The sequence below is a fragment of the Aplidium turbinatum genome, chromosome 10, assembly GCF_918807975.1.
Source record: "Aplidium turbinatum chromosome 10, kaAplTurb1.1, whole genome shotgun sequence".
Taxonomy (NCBI): Eukaryota; Metazoa; Chordata; class Ascidiacea; order Aplousobranchia; family Polyclinidae; genus Aplidium; species Aplidium turbinatum.
In genome coordinates, this window is record NC_137481.1 from 11,210,255 (window position 1) to 11,231,973 (window position 21,719).

The 21,719-nt window shown below is 40.8% G+C and overlaps 1 protein-coding gene across 2 annotated transcripts; it reads right to left on the bottom strand.

The window, feature by feature from the left end:
• Nucleotides 1-2,118: 2,118 nt before the first annotated feature.
• On the bottom strand, nucleotides 2,119-14,704 carry LOC145778422 (spermatogenesis-associated protein 6-like). Of its 2 annotated transcripts, XM_082589902.1 has the most exons (14): nucleotides 14,524-14,704; nucleotides 12,667-12,789; nucleotides 12,357-12,462; nucleotides 11,303-11,475; nucleotides 10,900-11,013; nucleotides 10,411-10,537; nucleotides 9,162-9,337; nucleotides 8,631-8,739; nucleotides 7,626-7,700; nucleotides 6,987-7,322; nucleotides 6,343-6,505; nucleotides 4,909-5,050; nucleotides 4,519-4,588; nucleotides 2,119-3,495 (listed from the first exon to the last, which is right to left on the bottom strand). In XM_082589902.1, the coding sequence occupies exons 1-13, from the start codon at nucleotides 14,572-14,574 to the stop codon at nucleotides 4,523-4,525; spliced, it is 1,761 nt and encodes a 586-aa protein (XP_082446028.1). In that variant the 5' UTR covers nucleotides 14,575-14,704; the 3' UTR covers nucleotides 2,119-3,495; nucleotides 4,519-4,522. The 2 variants fall into 2 exon arrangements, with proteins under 2 accessions (XP_082446028.1, XP_082446029.1); XM_082589903.1 differs by lacking the exon at nucleotides 6,987-7,322.
• Nucleotides 14,705-21,719: the final 7,015 nt, after the last annotated feature.

The window sequence follows — 21,719 nt, forward strand, 5'->3', positions numbered from 1 at the left end:
TTAGAATCTTGCCTCTAGCTGACAATAGTAAATATGACAAACTTAAAAATTACTAATGAACGGAAAAGCAAAAAATCAATTTAAGTTGCCCAGACAACGTCCAGGTAATTTTGAAAAAGTGAGGAGAAAGTATCTTTTGTTTTAAAACAACTTGGGATGACACAACAAGCCATCATCGCCACAGACCAATAGGTGCGAGCGGCTGAGACGTAATCACCAGAGTCCAAATGATATAACATCTTGTTGTTATAAGTTTCAGAAGGATAATGTGTGGGACAAATGGTTTCCCGGTAGAAGCTGCGAGCTCTTTCAAATCTTGTAAGACTTGTTTCTAACAAAGCTTACGAAATGATTAACATTACTCCAAACTTGATTTTAATCATTTGTTTGTCACTGCAGCGCAAATTTTTCAGAAAAGCTCATGTTTCAGACAAGGATTAAATCAAGCTTATTTTGAGACCAAAGCGAAAGTACATTTCCATTACGTCACTTGTTGGTTTATTGTCAATAAATACTTTTTGAAGAAAAACTACAATGAATTTCTTTAGTCACGGCCCAGAAAAGCCTTATCTACTTGTCATGATTTTGCCATCAGCTGTTAAGGATTCGAGATAAAGACACCACGCATCCTTAGCAGCAGCTGTGCAGGGTTGCCAGATTGATAAAACAAAAAAGGCCAAATTATAGAAAAAAAGGCCAAACATGAGGTTTTGTTCTCTTTGTTGAAATCAGTGGTGTTTTTGCACTTAATTTTAACAACAAATTATATAATATTTAACCAGTTTCTATTGTTCTACATGTTATCTGTTAAAGAAGAATTGCTTAGTAAAATTCCTGAAAAAATGCAATCCATAAAGTACAAACAGATAGGTATGGAAACAATTACAAAACAACTGAAATATGTATACAACATTAGGCTAAGCATCATCCTGTAGACTAAAAAGCCATTAACGTCCACCAGTGAGACCCTGCTGACTAGTGAGAAGGACTTAATATTGGCATATCACTTAATGCAATATGAAATAGTACGGTATATATATACATTGTTATACAATATTTATACCCAATACAATTACTTGTAGGCTACATTAAACAGTCACCCAACAACACTGCAAAATCAGAAAAATCAATTGCATTTATGTCCAACATCCTTCAACAATGAACACTCCTTATTCTAGGAATGCTAGCGCCTCTGCCATTTCGTTACTGCTAGTTTCACCATAAACAATATCAGATGTGAAACGCCTTATCATTATGGCACTGTCATCAAAGTTTCTGCAACATTTTCCATTCAGCAGCATGTCCGATTGTCCGTTCGTATTCGCAAAATCGCTTCCAAAAGCTTAGTCTGCATTAGTGCATTTTGTTTTGTTTTCACTGCAGTAAGTAATGAAAAAATCTTCTCTACTACTGCATTACTGACAGGGATGCAGAGACATGTTAAAGCATAGCTAGCAAGGTCTTTGAAATGGGCATGATGTAAATCGCTATACCAAAACTTTTCACTGTTGCTAGGGATAACCAAAAGAACTATGAAAACCAAAAGAAAAAAAGGCCAAACAAATGCCAATCGGAAAACTAAAAAAGGCCAAGCGGCCAAACAAAAATTGTCCAGCCAAACACTTTTCAAAAAGGCCAAATTTCTGAAATTTGGCCGTAAAAAGGCCAATCTGGCAACCCTGCAGCTGTGCCAGACTGAAGCAATCTTCCAGCTGCGCAATGTAGGCAACGTTGAAACAAAGGAAATAAGCAACTTTGGTCAACTTGGATAAATCTTTACTCCTCTTTTGGCAAAATCCTTTTTTTTATTGATTCAACGTCTACAAACGTCACCATACTCACCAACATAATTGATTTGCGATAAAATAATTCCTAGACAAAAAATCAACCGTTTTTTACATTGATTCGACGTCTGCAGACGTTAATAATAATAAATCGGTTAATTTGCTTTCTGGGTTGTTATGTGTGGTGATCCCAATCTCAACAAGCTGAAGATTGAAATTCTGCTATTGATTTAATAACCGCGGAGGAATACTTGAAACTTGAAGACGACATGAATGCGGAAGAACACGCAGTTCTTGAAGATGCGCGAAAGAATTTTGCAGCCACAACTGTCAACAAGTAATATTTTATTTAGTCTTAAAATACGTTATCACATCACGCTAGTCATAATACAATGTGTACAAAAATAAATCTTTATAACATATGTAACAAAGTTGCCGCTATCGAATAAGCTTACACCTACACAGTACACTAACAAAACCATAAAACGAAGCTATATTTATATAATAACCAATACGTCATTTATTGGTTGGAAACATAGCAATTGAAACAAGATACAAAACAAGCATTTGAACATAACCCACGCAGCAAGATTACACCAATTCTCCAAATCAAGAGCGATATTTTGCCGTCTTCAAAAGTCGGTAGGTTAGATAAAATTAGTATTTTTTCGCCTAGAGAGCAAAATTTGCACTTTTTCTAACTTCTTCTAAAAGGAAAAGTGTATATTCGTATCCGATAGCTAGTTTGTTGCAAAAACGGCCTTTCGGTTTTCTGCATAAGTTTGTGAACTGAAAGTTATAGTAGCCTGAAGCCCGAGGGATGACAAGATTTCCGAAAATGTAGGTTAAATTTCAACTACTGAATGCAAACTGTCATGGTGAGATGGAATCTTTTGCGGCTCATAGAAGTAATGAGCGTCGTCAAGACGTAACAATGACTGAGGCCGACATTTGAAACACCACATTTATATAATACAACGGTTACCGCGTTGCACGACATCTGAAGTAATCTTGAGGCATAAGTTACTTTAACTTATTTTAGAAACTTTTCAGCAAATTATGAAAACAACACAAAGCTATGTAAACCTAAGTGATTGAACATGTTTCAAAGTATCGCTAATATAAAAATAAAAGTATTTATTTGCACATGTCAGCACCTGGTACTATGGTTGCGCTTTCGTATGAAAGTTCACAGTTTTTTAACTCCCAAGAAACAGAGTTTGAACAATGCACACACCACCACAAGATAATCAATTACTGAATGAACACGACACGCTGCAGATGTCGGGCTTCTCATCAAAGTTAACATTTAAGCTTACAATGCCACGTAGTGGTCAAAAGTCAATTTCACAGCAAGGTGCGATTAGTTAACTTTAAGCAATAATGAACATGTGAATATTTTAGTGTACTTGCATCGAAAAATTTTGAAAGAAAAATGGTGTTTGGGTTATGGTGGTCACTGGTCACGCTGCTGTGCAATAGCACTTTAAAATGTCAGCAACTATCGGGTAATAGAAAAGTTGACGTTGACAAATGACTTCCTAACAAAATGAGATGCCTCCAGTAAAAGTCGGGCAACACAGTGAATTTAACCTTCTTTATATGCTGGTGTACAACTTGCCATGTGGATTCCCCCAATTGGCAGATCTTCGTCAGTGAACAACCAGGTATCAGCACACGATGCTGGCGGAAAACTTGGAAAAAATTTTGCCTTGAAAACAAAAGAAACGAGTTACTTGGAAATAATACGCAAAAAGTCAAAACATCCTTTCCAGGTATAGCAAAACCGGTGATCAGCAAAAAATCCATACAAAAAATGCATAGAGAAAATATTTCGACTGGAAAATACCAATACAGAAAAAAAAAAAACGATTGGAAAATACACACTCGAAAAATACAAATATTTTCCAGATACATTTTCTAGATGAATATTTTCCGTATGGATTTTTAGCTACATTCAGTAAAACAATCTGATCTGAAGAAATATGACAAATAAAACTATTGAGCCTGACACAAAAAGAAACGTATGGCTGTCGGTCGAAAAGGATTGCGTACGCCGCTGACGTCCATTGTTGTAGTGTTTTCAATCTCTTGATCTTTTTCGTCGTGTGAGCCTCTGGGGGCCAGGATTTATCCTTTTACCACCCCAGATTTACGTTGTTTCCAGATTACACTGGAATCTTTGGTTTCATCATCCAAAACGCGAAGACCTTCCACTCCATTAGGTGGCTTGAAGCCGGCACAGTCGTTGATTATGTAGTCTGCGGTCTGGCCAATCCCCATTGGTGCATGGCTGAGCGGAAAAGTCCGACGCCCGTGCGAAGACGGCTGAGTTGCATCCATGCCTGTCTTCGTAGTGTTAGGCCGACGGGACTGTGTTGGCGTGGGGTACGAACGAATAGTCTGGTGGTACTTGACTTCCATTTATGGTGCGCCCAATTAGCTGCAAAGATGTCTTGTCCTTGATAAGGTCGTCTTTATCGTAGCTATAAACACAAATGAAAGACACGCGTTCGACGCTGAACAGCAGGAACTGCTTCCAAACATATCGCACTTCAACTTATTGTTGTGTGATCCCAGACAGCAAATCATTTTTTTTTACATTAATTCAACGTCTGCAAAAAACGACCGATTTGCTGACTGGGATCAAAACCACCTGCAGACGTTGAAACAATGTAAAAAAAACGGTTGATTTGCTGTCTGGGATGTACCAACCTCAGTGCGTGCGTCCTACCTGGTTAGTGTCGAGGCGAAGACGAGCGGTTGCGTCGTTTCCACCATCGATCGTTCCGTTCTGAATCCTTCTGTTGGCGACAAGTCAAGGTGGGTTTAATGTGATTAAGAAATCATGAATATTTTAGTCGTTTCATATCGATCAAAGGCGGGAGTAGCTTAAACAAGGGAGAGGGCAGAGGATGAGGCTAACTTGGAATGAGGACCGGGTCACTTACGCTTTATTTGAAGAGAACTCCTTCACTCAACTTCTTTGGGGGGGGCAATTGGAAATCAACCAATCATTTTTAAGGTTGCAATTTCTCACTCCAGGTGACAACCACAGAAGATGTTATTGATTTTTCGGGTTTCGAACGCGCATGAAATATCACTCAATAGGAAATGCTCTTACAATAGTTTGGCTCGCTCTCGGTGACGTTAGTAGATCTCGGACTCGGTCCCGAATCTTTTCATAAGGAGAAGAGGAGCCGGCGCTGAAACGTTCGCAGAGGGGTTTCCGGAACAATATCGAGTCTGGCGTCAAACTCTGGCCCCTGAACATAAGCGGAATTCAGCAAAAGCAATGTTAGTAAACGAAAGTTTGACCACGTTGGAGTTGAGCCATTATGAATCATTGGTGCAAAGTTGAAAACAAGTTCAACGCACCAATCGCAAGGGAAATTGAAAATAAGGAATTGAACTGAATACTTCTCGACCGTAAATATCCAGCGCACAAAAACCCTCTTTACTCGCATTGCAATGTGCAACGCACGGAGCTTTCTAGCTTGGCAAGCGACAAGAAATAAATCCAGCGTTATGTCGATGCAATATATTCAAATGAGTTCACAAAAACACTTTTCCTTTGATAACGAAGAATGTATTGTAGCTAATCGAGCACAAAAGGACTAATCGGGCAAAGGCGATAAGCAAGTGCACATGGAACTAATGAGGGGAGTTTGTGTTGATTTTTAATCAGGTTGGTCTCAGCAAGCAAACGTTGCCCATTTTACGTCGATTTAACAACTTGCGACAGTTAAACAACGTAAAAATGGTGAATATTGCTAAATTGGTAGACGGGTGTGGAAATTTTCACACGCCACACTGTCCACTAGCAAATAGTTTTCAACAAAAACACGACACAGCTGGCATTGTAAATGCGCTGTTTTGAAAAGGAAGGGAGACTGAAATAAAGTGCAATGTTAAATGTTATACCAGCTTACAAAACTAGCCCTTTTTTACATTGATTCAACGTCTGTTGAATTAATGCAAGAAGGACTAACTTGTTAGCTGGGATTATCCTTCTAACAGTCCGAATGGAAATTAATCCACGCCAACTGTTTCGCTTCAACATATGCCAATGCCTTCAAAGTTTAATCCGCTTAAGATAAGATGTAAAACTTTGGAGAATTATTTCCTCCGCTGTGAGATGTCGAGACTTCACGAGGCCGTCAATGGTGCCATAAAACACATTTTAAACCAACAAATTTGAAGTGAATCATGGACAAATATGGCTGAAGCCGTAATGGAAGATCAAACAACAGGTAAATCTCTGCCTGCTTTACTATGTTGTAGTTTATACAAGGATGGGTCTTGGAGTCTAGCGTGCGTAACCAAAGCTGTAAACCTTTCTCGCACTATTTGCTCATGAATAACATCAAAGAGTTAATGCCCAGAGCGCAATCCCTTTAATAAATAACTGGTTTCACGTTCTCACGCGTGGTTAGATGTCTGGTGGCAAGTGCGAATGTTTGGCAGGGAGACGCTGTAGAAAGTAACCTAGGTAGCAAAATCCATCATTTTTACATTGATTCAACGTCTGCAGACGGTCAAAGAAAGGTTGCCTCACCTGCTGCTGAAGGGTTCAAAGTCAAGACCAGAGGAAGAGAAGTCACAGCAAGGGGTGGTTGGCCGAGAGGTCGATCCAGCAATGCTTCTTGCGGACGTGGGGGCGCTACCAGACTGGTTTCGGCAGCGATTAGACAAAGACCCTACCGAAAGTTCGTCGGTGCCTGTTGACCAATAACAACCACCATCAATGAAAATGCAAATCGAACACCTTCAAAGATTACACATCATATTATTTTTTGTCATTAATTTGTTCAAGACAAAAAATAGTATTAGTTACAACAAGCGATATACCACCAAGTCAATAAACTGAAAAAAGTTTGAAGGATTGAAAACGTGCACAAATAGATGTTTGGGTAACAAGAAACATGCCTGTAACTAGCACGCCCACAAAATTCTCCCCCCCCCCCCCGAAAAAAAAAAGAAAATCACAGATAATGCACAATATAGCCTAATGAAAAATATTATAGTTTGAATATCTTTTATAAAGTTATGAAATGTCTGTTAAAATGAAATTATGATCCAAAAACGTAGTGAAGAATGAATGACAATGAAATGACTTTGTTACTGTGTAGTAGTTTGTGCTAACATCAGCGAGCAACTGACTACCTTAGATGTTCTCAACTAACAAGACTGTATACTTGCTTTTAAACGTGACCCGGCAAGGAAATCTTTTACAGATGTCTCCTTCATGCCGTCTAGCGGAAGCAGTATTACGGCCTTTCGTTTCGCTTAAACTGGCCGTCCTTTTGCGATATCTTTCCAACTCCATACGCTTGCGTATTTTTTCATCGCCATGTAACTTCTGGTTTAAACTGAGCAAATCTGCATTTCTAGGTGGGCAACAATCTGGTGTGATTGGTCGATAGTAAGCTGACTTGAGATTGCAGTATCTGTCGAAGGCTGATGGGCATCCGTCAACGTTGCAAGCTTTTCTCGCAATAAAGGCTAAGTCTCCATCTGAACTTTCATCATCACTGTCTAAACAGAACAACTGTTACATACAAACTGCAAGCTTGCTGGGGCAGTTACGTTCAACGGAAGGTTGTAAGATGTTGGGTAATGGTTATTGTTATGCTGCTGGGTTTCTGCTTATTTTGTTCAATTAAATTTACTTATACACTGAAAGGTTTCATGGATTACCATCATTTGCGAAGGCCAAATGAAAAAAAAGAGGGCAAACAAATGAATCATTGTGCAATGACGAGCAACAAGGGAATACGTTGTTTTGTGGGAAATATCTCAAATGATTATGAAGTACAAGACATAAAAACTTTTCAAAACCTTTAAACAGTTCCGTCGTTTTGTGGGCGCTCCTATCACTTCTTGTCCTTGGCTCATCGTATCTGGGTGAGAAAGCTGATAAAGGAAAAAAACATGTGTGGTTGAGAATGCTGATAAAATTGCCAAAAAAAATATTTCATGAAATGGACAAGTGAACATCGCCGTCCATTTGTCCCTTCTCTAATGATAACTGGGCGTTTGTCCTCGTTAGCAGAGGTTTGTCAGTTTTTGTAGCCCTTTCGCCATGCTTCTCGGATGTTGGGGTTGATTCTATCCAGATTCCTTACACTGATGTCTTCTCTCACAAGTGAACGCGGGGTAGAATTACATTTGTAAATTCCTAAAAACCTGAAACACTCAGACGAAAGTGTAACGAAGCCTGGCCAGGCCACCTACTCTCATTTGCAGTGCAGATTTAAAGCGATGAAAGCGTTCCGTTGTCTTCCACATATGCAATTTTACTCTATGCTTCACGCTAGAATATGAAGAAGAGCACTTCTCACAATGTAGTGCTGTTTTGTTTATGTGCAGTAAACCTTTTCAACTCTAAACTCAAATAGTTGTGTTTAAATTATGTGTTACTGTGACCTGATTCTCAACCAGCTCAGTGGCCGAGCGGTTTCGCCTTTAGCTCAAGCGCTGGTAGGCCTCAAATCGATTCCAGGTCGGGTCATACAGAAGACTTTAAAAACGGTACGATTGTGCTCTTTCTTGCATAACGCAGTGACAGTGAGTATAAGTTGAGTAATAATGCGATGACATCGTAAATCTGATATAAAACTAAAAAATGAGCCCTGTCGCGCAAAGACACTAGCAGTTGTAGAGGGACAATAAATAAAACCACAACATTATTATTACTGTGACCTGATTCTCATCATTTGTCGAATCCCTCATTAATGCTTCCTCAGAATTTGTTCTTCACTGACCATCGCAAGTTAAACTTTACGTTTCCGAAACGTCAACTGAATGTCATTACAATGTAGTGAAACAGTATCAGAAACTCACAAGTCGGTTGCCTTCTTGGCGATGAGCGACTCCGATTAGTTGGAGAGGAAGATCTCGTTCGTCGGGCCGGTGATGAAGCTCTGCTATGAGGAAGGTACTTGCTTGATGCCTGCGCAGGGGGGGATGTTGCTCAATTCATGAAGTTGAAAATTTTGCGACAAACAGCATTTTGGGGTCGTTTTTATACCGAATTTGATCAATTTCTAATGTTCGGATAAAGGAACTGAGCGAGACAATTTATCAAAACATTAATTATCGTTTTCGAAAGAATGGCATACATTCACATTTCCTCGTAATTTAAAATAGATAAAAAAGAACAAATTACAAGTTCAATGAAACACTGTCGGCGAAAGGGCGCCGGTTCGACGCAGTTTAAGAACAAGCGGTCGTGTTTTCGACACGACACTTACGCTTAAAAAAGGCATGCCTGAAGGTGAACACGAAGATTGGCTTCCCGTACACTTAATCTAAATCTTCAACCACCAGGCGTTTGCCTGGATACGACAAAACAGAAATATTGCAAGAGCTTACCTTCCTTATTGCAAAGTCCGGTCGATCATCCAACTCTGTTTTGAAAAGCTTCACATCAGCAGCAGAATCAAAACGATCATGGATGGAAAGCTCGGCCATTCTTCTCCTTGTATACGGGGATGGCGAACGAGCAAGGGAGGCCACAGTCGGCTGCTCATATCCCCAGTGAGTTGACCCTGAAAGTTTTCATGAAAGTGGAAACTTGAAATACAATCTAGAATTAATAAAACTTCAAAGAAAATGAAGGGGTGTACCAGCAAACATCTATAGGATTGGCCCATGATACAAGAGAAGGATCATGGGCCAATCGCTGAGGTCCAGTTTGGCATCAAGCCAAACGTTTCGCTGAGGTCCAAATTTAAAACTTAAATCCAGTCTCATTGTCTCACAACAATCACTCAAGTTTCAAATCATCACCTCAACCAACGCTTCAAGACAACTTTCTACTTTCACTTTACTACGCTGAAGAGATCTGAAGATCGAAACACTGGCCTTTGTCCGTAGTTACTTTTCGTAATGTCTTTTTAGACATTCTTTTTGAGTCAATAATACTTTTAAAGAAACAAAAAAGAGTCAAAAGGCATGTAAATTTCACTCTGTGTGGAGCTACATGTACTTGAGAGGTTAACTGTTATTTTTTTATTCACTAGAATTAATAAGTTGGTCTTATTCTACAAAACCTATGCAAAGAAGACCACGCAATATCGTCTTGTCCTTAAATGACACTTCACCAAGTCTGGTAAGTCATAAAAAATGTTGCCGCTTTAACAGTATAAAACATTTGGTTGCAATAACACACGTCATCCATTATACACAGCCTCTAACGACCAACATAGATATCACAGGATACCACAATATCATATCAAAGGTATCACGCATTCGTCATAGCACATGACCATAGGCTATAGGGAATTGTGTTCCGAAAGTTAGTGAAAACTGCTACTACCACAGCGAAGCCTCGTATCAAGCTAAAAAAGGTCGTTTGTATCTGCATTGAAGCAAACAACGATCATACTGTTAAGAACGAAACTCAATCTATTGCATACATATCAGTATCACTGTCCTGGTCGTTTCAGAAAAGATATTGGACTAAAAACGTCGTAGCTGAATAGTTCTTCAGTCAGTTCTGCTTCAACAGAATTAAAGCAGCATTGACTTGAAAAGTAAAAGCCACCGACGGTCAACGCTAGTCGAGCGACTGACATCTTTCAACAACAGATTTCGGTTCAACTTAATACAGAACTTGCACCTCGGTTCAAGCTTGCCGCTCGGACTTGCACTCTACCGCTCCTTGTGGACGACGACGATTTTTGTTTAGTTTTCTTTTTGCTTGATGCAGGGCGGCTGTTGGGCGCATTGGGTGCACAGCATTCAGTCTGGAATTAAAGTTTAGTTCAGCAGATAATAAACCGTTGGCTAATATAATTTAAAACAACAACTAAATGGACAGCCGCAGCAGACATCGATCCAAAGACATACAGCACTATGGAATCGCATTTAAATGTGTTCTTCTGATATGAAATTTACCACTCACGGTAATTTTATAAAAGAAACACTACTCAGAATTAGTCGTAATTTATGATTTTTTTGGAAGTTATTTGTTACTTGACACAAAACGCGTTGTATTTAGTAATCTCATCCAAATCAGTGCAGTTCGTTGAAAGATAGGATGCCTTGAAAGGAAACACTAAAGCAAAACAAACAATAGAATTAACAACCTTTATTGTTGCAATCTTACCGCACTTGGTTTGTATGAAGAACAACAAGGTTGATAAACGTTTTGACCCTTTTCAGAACTATGTTTCTCCTTCTTTCTCCGAGAAGAGGAAATCCCGCTATTTAGCGAAGTCACCTTAGCAAGAGAATAATGATTGTGCATAAGAATGCCTGTATTTCTATTGTAGATTATAACTTGGCCAAGCAAACATGAAACTGCAAGTACTGACGATACGAACGCAACTGTCTGTTTACGTTAACTGAGGTTTCTGCAACAGGAATATTTAAAAGCTCAAAATATATGAAAGAATACCCAACATTTTACATCTTTTTCATTCAGTGCAAAATACTTGCACGATCAAAACGTTACTGCAAAAGTTTAAAAACTAATCAACAGAAAATCCAAACGTTTGTAAACGCGTTACCTCTTTTATAATAGTTCTTGAAGAAAATTCCAGTTTTGGAGCAATACCACAAAAACAAGAGGCTCGTTGTAACAACACTTCTCGATCCACACCAGGGTAGGCAGGGCAGGCACGGGGGGTGGGGAACAAAAAATCTCTGGCATTATCTTCATATGTAGCAAGATGTTCCCCAGCTACAGATAGTGAAAGTAACATGATTATATGTTGATTATGTTCATTGTTCAGTGTACTAACAATTATTTTAAGTATTATAGGTTATTGACAATATTATGTCAACTCTTCTACATTGTATCGCTCATTGTATGTAAATTTGTAACAGTAGATAGCCTATTTAGTGAGCTTTTAAACCGACGGCATCCAAACTGGCTCTCTGTGACCTTTGCAGTTTGTGTATTATTTCGTTGTTTTGGATATGGACAGCTTTGTCTGACGCAAATAAATAACAATTGACAGTTTTATATCAAATACAGTATATATAATAATTGGGGCATTGTAACTTACTTTTAAGGTTACTGTTTTGTTGCAGTTTGTTTGATCTAATAACTTGTTGATATAATGCATTTGAAATAAATTGATGTAACCGTTTTGATTAAAAGTTAAAACGTTTTTGAAAGGTAATGTACCAAAGTATAGAGAAGTTGTTCTTGACATTTTAGTGTCAATAGATCAATGAAGACTACAATTGCACAACAGTTACGCATTTCTGGATCAAACTATTTTTTGTTTTTGAAAAAAAACAAACTTATTTCAATATAGCAACATTAGAAGGATTTGATGAAGTTTGATAAAAAGTTTTGACCAATACAGCTTGTTTTAAAAGGACATTTCTTGAGCAACAAAAACAACTTTGATACCTATTTGCAAGCAAAAAAAAAACACCTTCAAAAATTGACTTTAGTTGTCTTGCGTAAATAAATCTCTGTATAAAAGTGTAAGATTATGCAAAATAAAGGGTTTGTGCTTTAAAAATCAATATAAATACAGTAGCCTAGATAAGAAAATGCAGTTGCAGCACTAATTTATCTTTCTTTGTATTGTCAGTAAAAAACCTTACCCGGGTAGCTCAATTGAACAAGCTCAAGGCGAACAGTTTCTCCACTTAGTGCTGAAGCAATTTGAACAGGATCAGTGCAATGGCTGAAAACTTTATCAAACCGAAGCTGAAACATACATTTGCTGTTGCACTTTTTGTGACAAAACAACACAAAGATGATGACATAATACCTGAGAGGTCATGTCAGACATAAGAAAACAATAGAGCCTTGTAGGATTAAGGGAGCATGATCCGAAGCGCAGCTTTCTTTACATGTTGCAATGTGGTGGGAAACTTACAAAACAAAACCTTAGAAACAAACTTTGCATACCTTTTCATGAAACAAAAATGGAAACACTGGTGGAATTGATTGTGTTCTTTTACGTTGACCAAGCAATTCAATGTACATAAATACATCTTGCTGCTCTTGCAAAAACACTCCTGGACAAGTTATCTAACAAAAACAACAAAGTTAATCATGGAATTAATAATTGCAGCAGCTCTTTTTACATTACAATGACAGACCAATAGTTTATTTTCTGTTGAACATTTAAGTTGGTATCAACCAGCAATTTAAAACTGACAAGTAAATTGAAATGAATAGTAAACTCGAGAATACATTTATAAGTTGGCTGCACTTTTTTTCTTACCTTCACAATTACTTATATTGAAATTTGAATTTTAAAAGTCGCTACTTTATGATATGTGGTAGCTATTGCCTCTAAGGCTATGACCCCCTAGAGGCCTAGACGCTTGAGCATAAAGTTGTTGTTTTTTGCTAACTCTTAGGCAATGAAAAAGTTGCCTTTAACGGCTTCATAAATCCTCACTTTCTGTGTCACTTTTTATGGTCCTTTGTGATGTATGAGTGCAAAATTTCATAGGACTTCAATTCAACAAACTTCGGAAGCACTTTTTTGGCAAACTTGATTGAAATTTGAAGCAGCTCATTTAATGATCCTAGTGTTTTTTGGTGTTTTCAGCTGTCTTTTGCATTGCATTTTTAATTGTACTTCTATGTTGTCACAATAAGCACAAGCCCAATTAATTATTCTTTTTATGTTTTTTCAATTATACATATATACAAGTAATTGTTCAATTGTTTTGGAATGTAAGAATTTCTTTAGGTGAATTTTGTTTGCCAAAAGGAGATGTCACCACTGGCTAAGTTTGTTGGAAGAAATTGGATGCAACCCTTTTCTACACAACTGTTTAGTTCAGTTCACTCAATCAATTTTTTTTAGTGAAATTATTTACTAGCATAATTTAGGGAAATCAAGTGCACCACATTTTCACTGTCAACAAGTAGGGTTGGGGATTGTGTAAATTAAGAATAATGATTTCTGAGAAATGATATCACTTTATGTTTTAGCATTGTGTTTTGCTATTTTTTCTTTCATTGGTGAAGAGTTCACATGTTTATAGCGCATGTGTGACCTTACATTAAAGCTCGATCAATATCACTTTTTCAGGCCGATGCCGATACTTTTGAAATTTTTAGGCCGATACCGATATATTTCAACCGATATATATCAACTACAAAAATTTTGTTACCAACAAAATTAATAAGCAACAAACCAGTCCAAGAAAGTTTATGCATTGGTTGCTGTAATGGAAAATCATTCTTAACACTAATCCCAAAAAGATGAAAGTGACCAAACAAAAAAGAAACAACCAAATGCAATACTGTTTTGAGTTCAATTCAATTATCAAAGTTCAACAGTTTCAAATTGTAGTTCAAAAAACATAGTTTCTCAGCATTCATGCCAAGAAGAGAACATCTTTTATCAATGTAAATCAGTCCAACACGGCAGGAGTTTCTGCTGGTATTCACACAAAGACTGCGAAAAATAGCCGATACAATATATCGACTACTCCTGATATCGGCTGATCGATATATCGGTCAAGCTCTACCTTACATTATGAAAAAAATGCTGTTAATGCAATGCTTACATGATGTACTGTGACTATGTAGCTACAGCCACTGGCAAACTTTAAATTACAAGCAAAACGAAAGAAATAGGTCATTGAGTCACCTTCTGCATCGCTAACCAATAGTGCAAAGTAAAAATTAATATTGATCAACTCATGATACTGATAAACATCTGCTGGAAAAGATATTTATTCATTTCATTAGCATAGGCTATGCAATAACACCAGATATATTATTCAACAAAGATTAACTTACCGCATGTAAATGAATATCAACAACAACCTTGAGAGCCTTCCTTCGTGGCATAGTTTGCCTTTAAAACTATGTCAAAACGTGGATAAAATCAACAAACAAACTCCAGTAAATAGGTTAATGAATTAAATACATTCTACTTTGATAACCAAATAACAGGATAAGCCTAGTCAAAACATTTGCTCTAACAATAGCCCAAGGTTAGGCCTACTTAGGGACTAAACTATACTCAGCTATCTGTTTAAATTTTAGGCATATTTATTCTATTTAAGACTAAAAGTTGCATTTGTACATATCTCCCCCAATAGCTCAGTTGGTTAGCACATAAAAGCGTGAATGAAGAAGTTTTAAGATTAAGCGGCGCTGGTTAAAATCTCGGGTGTGCGCTTGAGCAACGCATTCTAAGAACTGCTCTCCATTCAGTGATACCTAATGCCATGTACCGGTAATGGATAGAATAATTCCTCGGTAACAACACTTTAACAATCGAAAAATTTTACTCAGTCAATCTTGGTACCCTAACCGGTCATGTGTCAAAAGCTTATACAAATATGCGAAACTACCAAGAATAACCTATCAAGGCTTTCTCAGTCCAAGGATAAAGATTCAAAACCAAACCCATAAATTAAAGCAACATGAAGTACCCTGAAGCTGATGTAAAGACAGAGAGTACAGATAGGCAACGTTCGCGTTTTGTCGCTTCTACCTTTTTCTTGACCTTTGCTATGTTGATGTGTATTGTTTTGATATGATGGTCAGAAATAAAAAAACAACTGAACTGACAACTGTAATTGTTTGATCGGATATTACATCTTGTTGCAAGAATATCGTGACTATACTTTCCGTTTTGTTGTAGAGACATTTAATCCATGCAAGCAAAGAAGCAGGCACAACAAACAATCTCATTCCAGCAGATTCATTTTCGTACTCTCAAATTTACCGGCTGTTCTTGTACAAACAAATTAGGCCAAGCGTGACGGATTGATTTTCAGAGTTTCATCACAAATACACCCCTCACGTGGTGAGGACATCAACATCTTCAACATTAAAGAATCGCCGAGGCTTTTAAGCAGAGCTTTGATATCGGATTTAAAATTGTTTTTGTTTTTACTTGTTTTATGAACAAACAAACAAACAATTTTACAAAGCTACAGTGCATCGTAAGTGATATATTATGGAAACCAACTTGTCCGTTTCATATGCAATATAGCCTAACATGTTCAGTCGGAAACTTCATTAATCTCTGCTTGCTTCTTGGAATTTTGTGTTTAGGCCTACGTTATCTTAAATATGTTGTTTTTTTGGTGCGTAGGTCTACGTTGAAGCGCAGGAACGTTTTAACGTTTTTTTTTCTCTTGTAAGCTTATTTTAAATGGCAAAGCCGTCATTTCCGTAGGGTGGCAATCGACTCGTAGACCGTATTGTCATCTCGTTGTCTCCCTGTCGGGATGGAAACGTGTGTAACTTTTGCATTGTGTATATTGCTTGCATATTTCAAACATGTAGGCCTACCTATGTTCATGTTACTGACAAATAAAACATTGATTGATTGAACAAGAAGCAAAGCTGAGACCACACTTTAATTGCGCTGTCTATCGAGTGCTAAGCGGTGTGCGCCATCTGCAGAAGCTGGATCATCAGTCAATACGGTTGTTGTTGTTGTTGTTGTTTGACACCTGCTTCAACATCTAGCCGAGTAATTGCAACTGTAATATCAACTGTAGAACAGGTCACTCGCAAAGGGCAAGACATAGAGGATTGTTGTGAGGAAAAGAAAACGGCTGGTGCCGTGTTCATTGATCTCACTGCAGCATATGAGTAGGCCGATGACACAGTGTGGGACCGCGGCCTCGCCTGCAAACTTCTTCACCTTCTTCCCGACTGGCACATGGTCAGAATGATTATGGAGCTTGTCTACAACCCAGGGCCGTAGCCAGACTGCAGAGCAAGGGGGGGGGGAATTTTTTTAGGGGAGGCCGAAAAAATTGAATCATTACAATTGTAGCTGTTGCTCGAGAATGTTGGGATTTTGCCAGGAGGGCGAAATTTTTTTCAAGGGGGGCGAGGCCCCCTTTAGCCCCCGGCTGGCTACGGGCCTGCTACAACCACAGTTTCACCCTCACTACCGGACGCGGACGAAGAAGCAGGCCAAGACGCCTCAATACGGTGTTCCCGAGGTATCCGTCCTGGCTCCACTCCTTTTTAATGTTTAGCCTACATCCATGACCTTCCACCAACAACATCTAAGCTGTATGCCCATGCAGACGACCTGGCTACGGTGCATAACCCTTCGAAATGGTCTCCACTGAAAAGGACCCTAATGAACAAAGACGGTTATTTTTCTTGAATGTATTAACAAAAGAAAAATGATCGAATCGCAATTTCTGCAACAAAATACACAACGTAAGATTGTTAAACTCAACACTAGAACTAGAACAAAAGAAGCTGTTGTTCGCTAGCCTGCCAGAATGAAATGATACGAATAAAACAGAGTACTGCCTCGCGGAGTACACGTGACAAAAGGAGTGCAGCAGTAATCAAGGAAGCATGCTAACTGCAGGCATTTGTGCATCCCCCCCAGCTCGTAAGGCGAAACTGTAGACTTACGAGCTCGACCCCTTGATTACCCATTGACCAGAGGATGCGTCTAAATCCAATGCCGGCCGTCGGGACCGCGTGGAACGGCGCAAAACAGGCGATTTTTCAATGTGAGGGACTCCACTTGTAGGTTCGGTTGGTTCCACTGAATCGAAAGGTAGCGGCTGCTTTGGAGGTTCAGGTGAGTGCTGTGGCTCACAAAGCTTCGGGCTTGAGGCTGGTGTCGGGCAGGTGAGTGCGGGCGGACTGTGATCTGCATCGAGAAGCAACATCGGAGATTCTCCAATTTCTGGGCTAGGGCCTATTTCGTGATGCGGAGGGTGGGGAGGGCAGTAGTCCGTTTCAGGAGGCTGGGCAAAAGAAGATGATGGGAGGCTCTGTGGGTGAGCAATGATGTTTGGTTGAGGAGGGATGGGATCGGCACATGCTTTAGTATGTGGAATTACTCGCAAGAAACGTCGATTCCGTTTTGTGATTCTGCCCGACCCGTCAACTTTCACTACATATTTGTCATGCGGCAACGTTTCGACAACCATTCCCACTTTGTCCCATTTTCGAGGATAGTTGCCGTTTTGGTTTTGGATAAATACGCGTTTTCCACATTGTAAGGTACGTAAAGGACGAGTATGCTGAGACAGCGCCTTATCGGTTCGACCAGCTCGCAGGCGAAGGGCGTCTTCCTTTGCCTTCCATGTATCCCGCCATGTACGACGAATGTGACGATTGGAGAACTTGACTAGGCGGTTTGCAAAACCGAATGCGTCGCGCAGAGGGTGACCGAACACGATCTCTGCTGGAGAGATGTCACAGTCAGGATCAGGTGTGTTTCGCAACTGTAACAATGCACGTAAGAAGGAATCGTTGTTCAGGTCTCCGTTTGGGCTCACATTAGTCATGAGCAAGCGTTTTACAGTTTTGACAGCCACCTCAGCTCGACCATTAGATTGAGGGAAGTAAGATGACGATATGCGGTGCTGCACACCCCAATTTTTAAGAAAGAGTTCAGTGACGGCAGCCGTAAATTCGGGACCCCCATCTGTAGATATTTCTTCAGGAACACCAAACGTGGCAAAGTACGAGCGCAAGAGTTGAGTCAAAGCAGCTGCTCCTGCGGCACTCGATCCTGATGGCGTGGCAAATACATCCGACCACCCAGAGAATCTGTCCCCAATGACCAAAAAGTGACGGCCCCCATAGTCAAAATAATCTGCAAAAATTTTCTCAAATGGTGTAGCTGGGGGATCACATGGCGTCGGGGGAGGAGCTGCTTGAGATGGAGCATTACGATTACATGAAGTACACGAGTCACGAATAGCATGGATATCATTAGTCATACCGGGCCAAAATACTATAGCACGTGCCCGGCGTTCCATGGCAGACACACCTTGATGACCAGCATGCAACGTTGAGAGTACTCTAGGCCTAAGCGATGGTGGTACAACAATACGATCATGATATAGAATAACGTCGTCTTCAACAAAGAACCCGTCACGATAGGGGAGATATGGGCGAATGTCGCCGGTGTTGGGAAAGGTGAATCCCGTTTCAATAGCTACCATTAACTTGCTAAGGTTTGGATCGGCGGCTGTTTCCCGAACGATTTCAGGCCATTGCAAGCAAAAGGCATGGGCGGCATCTGCCTGTATGGCAGTAACCAGCGCCATTTCTGCTACATTATTTTCTGCACACGACGCTACAGCAATGAGATCGCATGATACTGGGTGACGTGAGGCAGCATCGGCTGCGCAGTTGGTTGTGCCAGGTAAGTGTGCGATATCAAAGCGCCACATTAGTGTACGCTGTTTTAAACGAAACAGGCGAGTGTTAGTGATTTCGTCCAACGTACGGTCACCGAATATTTTTACCAATGGCTTATGATCCGTTACAATAACCAAATTATCACAGCCTTGCGTAAAATACTTTGTCTGTTCTAGGCCCCACGCAACTGCTAGGGCTTCGCCTTCTATGGGAGCATAACGTCGTTCGGCCGATGAGAGGAATCGGGATCCTGCAAGAGTCACTTTCCAACCTGATGAGCAGCAGTCCGGTATAGTGGAAGCACATACGCAATGTTTTTGGAGAAGGAAATATCCGATGCCTTTGTTGGACCAGTCAGGGCGCAAACATGTTCGACGGCAGGGGTCAAAGATTTCTACCCCGTGGCGAATAGCATCAACGATTGCCGATTTGGAGGCGGCAAATGCGGAATCCAGCTCCTGAGACCATTCGAACTTATGCTTTGGGCTAAGGAACGGCTTGAACGGTGCCATTAGGTCACGCAGTTGAGCATAGTTTCCTACTTGGTTGATTAATCCGAACCAGCTGCGTATGTCTGTGATATTATTCGGGACTGGAAATTCTTGGATGGCGAGCAAGTATTTAGGGAGGGGCTCGACCATTGCTTCTGAGATACGGAATCCAGCGAAATCTACGGTGCGTTGGGCAAATTGAAACTTGTCCGGGTTAAGGACAATGCCCGCCCGTCCCACTAAAGTGAGGAATTTTATGGTTCGCCACCAATGTTCCTCCAGTTGGCTATCATAGAACACTGTGTCGTCGACACAGCGTTCTTTGCGCACAAAATCGGTTAATATGGTATTGAAACGGCGATTGTAGCCATCCCCAGAGGATAGGAATCCTTGCGGTGCCCTAGTGTAGCGCCATCTTCCAAAGGGAGTGATGAAAGTTGTGAGATGCCGATCAGAAGGACGCAGTGGAACACTGTGATAGCCGTTCCATGCGTCAGTCACCGATTTCCAAGTGTTTCCGGGGACACGACGGGACAGCTGGAATGGAGCTTCGGAGGCGAAGGTTTCTCTCTGGCAGAATTTGTTTAAGGGGGACAGGTCGACAGCACGGCGTGGTGAGCCATCATTTTTGCGTGTGATAACCATGCGATGACACCATGTGGTGGGTTCGCCGTGGGGGACTTTTTCAAGGATTCCCAGAGCCTCGTCGCGGAGGAGATCAGCGTGTACTTTTTCTTGCCAATGCAAGGGGATAGACGCTGGTGTATGAACGGCCACTGGTTTCGCGTTGGGGTCAACATGTATTTCTATGGGAGGACCAGCCATACAATGTAGCGCGCGGTGCGGGCAAGTGTTGAAAGTGGATGCGGCGTACCTCTGGAGTAGCCAGTTTGCCATCTTGTCATTGTTTTCAGGTGTGCATGGGAACGGAAGCTTGGTTGGGGGAGCTGGAACTGCACCACGTTGAGGGCAAGTGCACGACTCCAGTTGCTTGCTGGGTACTGTGCATCCACCGTTGACAAGTCTGACGACGTTGATTTCTGGTTCGATAAGATTGTGCGCCATTTCTTGCTTGATCTGATGTTCCCCTAGAGTTGGGAACTTCGGGGATAGGGCACCTAAATGCAATAGTGTGTCATGAGATAGGTATAACTTGTCAACGTCTGGACTGATGTAAATCATGCACCGACGTTCAACATTGCAGCCGTGCGCTGTACCCCGAATGATGGCACGAAATGCTCCTGTAATGGAAATAGTAGAGCGATTTGCAGCTATTAGGTTTGGTGCGGGTACAAGGGTCTCTTGTCCAAAGCCGGATTGCACAAAGTTCTTCAGTGACCATACATTTATTTGGGCACCAGTATCTGCGATTGCTGTTACTTGTGCTATCACGCTAGTGTACCTGCCTTGATGACATGAGTCATCCATAGATATGTCTACCCGAACTGTGGGATGTTCTCGCATGCGGGATGGTGTCCAATGCCCTTTTTGGAATGTGTGGTGAGGACCACGAATTGTTGAGAACATTGGGTCTCGGGCTGCGATGTCAGTTTGTGTTGAGGCAAATGTGCCTATTTGAGGTACAGTAGGTGCTACACAGAGTGCTCCGACTGATGCATCTTTAGGAGGAGCGCCCCATTTGTTTTTATGACGAGATGACCGAAAGCATTCGAGACAAAGGGAATAAGGCGTAGTGTTCCAACCTCTGGGGCCTTCTCTGTAACGATTGAATAATCTATTGCATTTAGGGCAGTGAGTTTTTTGTGACCAATTGGGAGAGGAAGGTGCTGCCTGGGTGTGTCCACGGTCTCTTGGAATAGGGCTTTGGCTTTTCTTGCGCTTGAACGTCGACACTGCCGAAACGTCATGAGATGGTACCGCATTGCGAGCCATTTCTTTAATCTCGACAAGGGCGATGATATCGTTGATGGGAATCGACAATACTTTGTCCATTCCCATCATTTCGCGACGAATCTCACTGTCCGAAATTCCACTGAGTAGTGTGTCGCGGATCATGTGATCTGTATAACTAACTTTCAGCCCGCAGGAACATTTCGTAGTGAACGCACATATATCCGCTTTTCCTCGAGCACGAGCTGCAAAAGCGCGAAATTTTTCGTCGCGCATTTGGTGCATCGCCATAAACTCCGACCGTAACACCCCTGTGGCGACAGGTATAACGGCCAGTTGTCGCATTGCAAGCAAAAGTTCATCTACAGGTTTGCTCACTGTCTCAGCGTCAGCTTGGAGAAGGCTGTCCCCTAGGGCTTGGCCGGTACATTGAAATAACTGGACTGAAGCTGCTTCATCAGGAATGCTGCAACCTTCTTTAAAAGCCTTCCATCTTCTGGT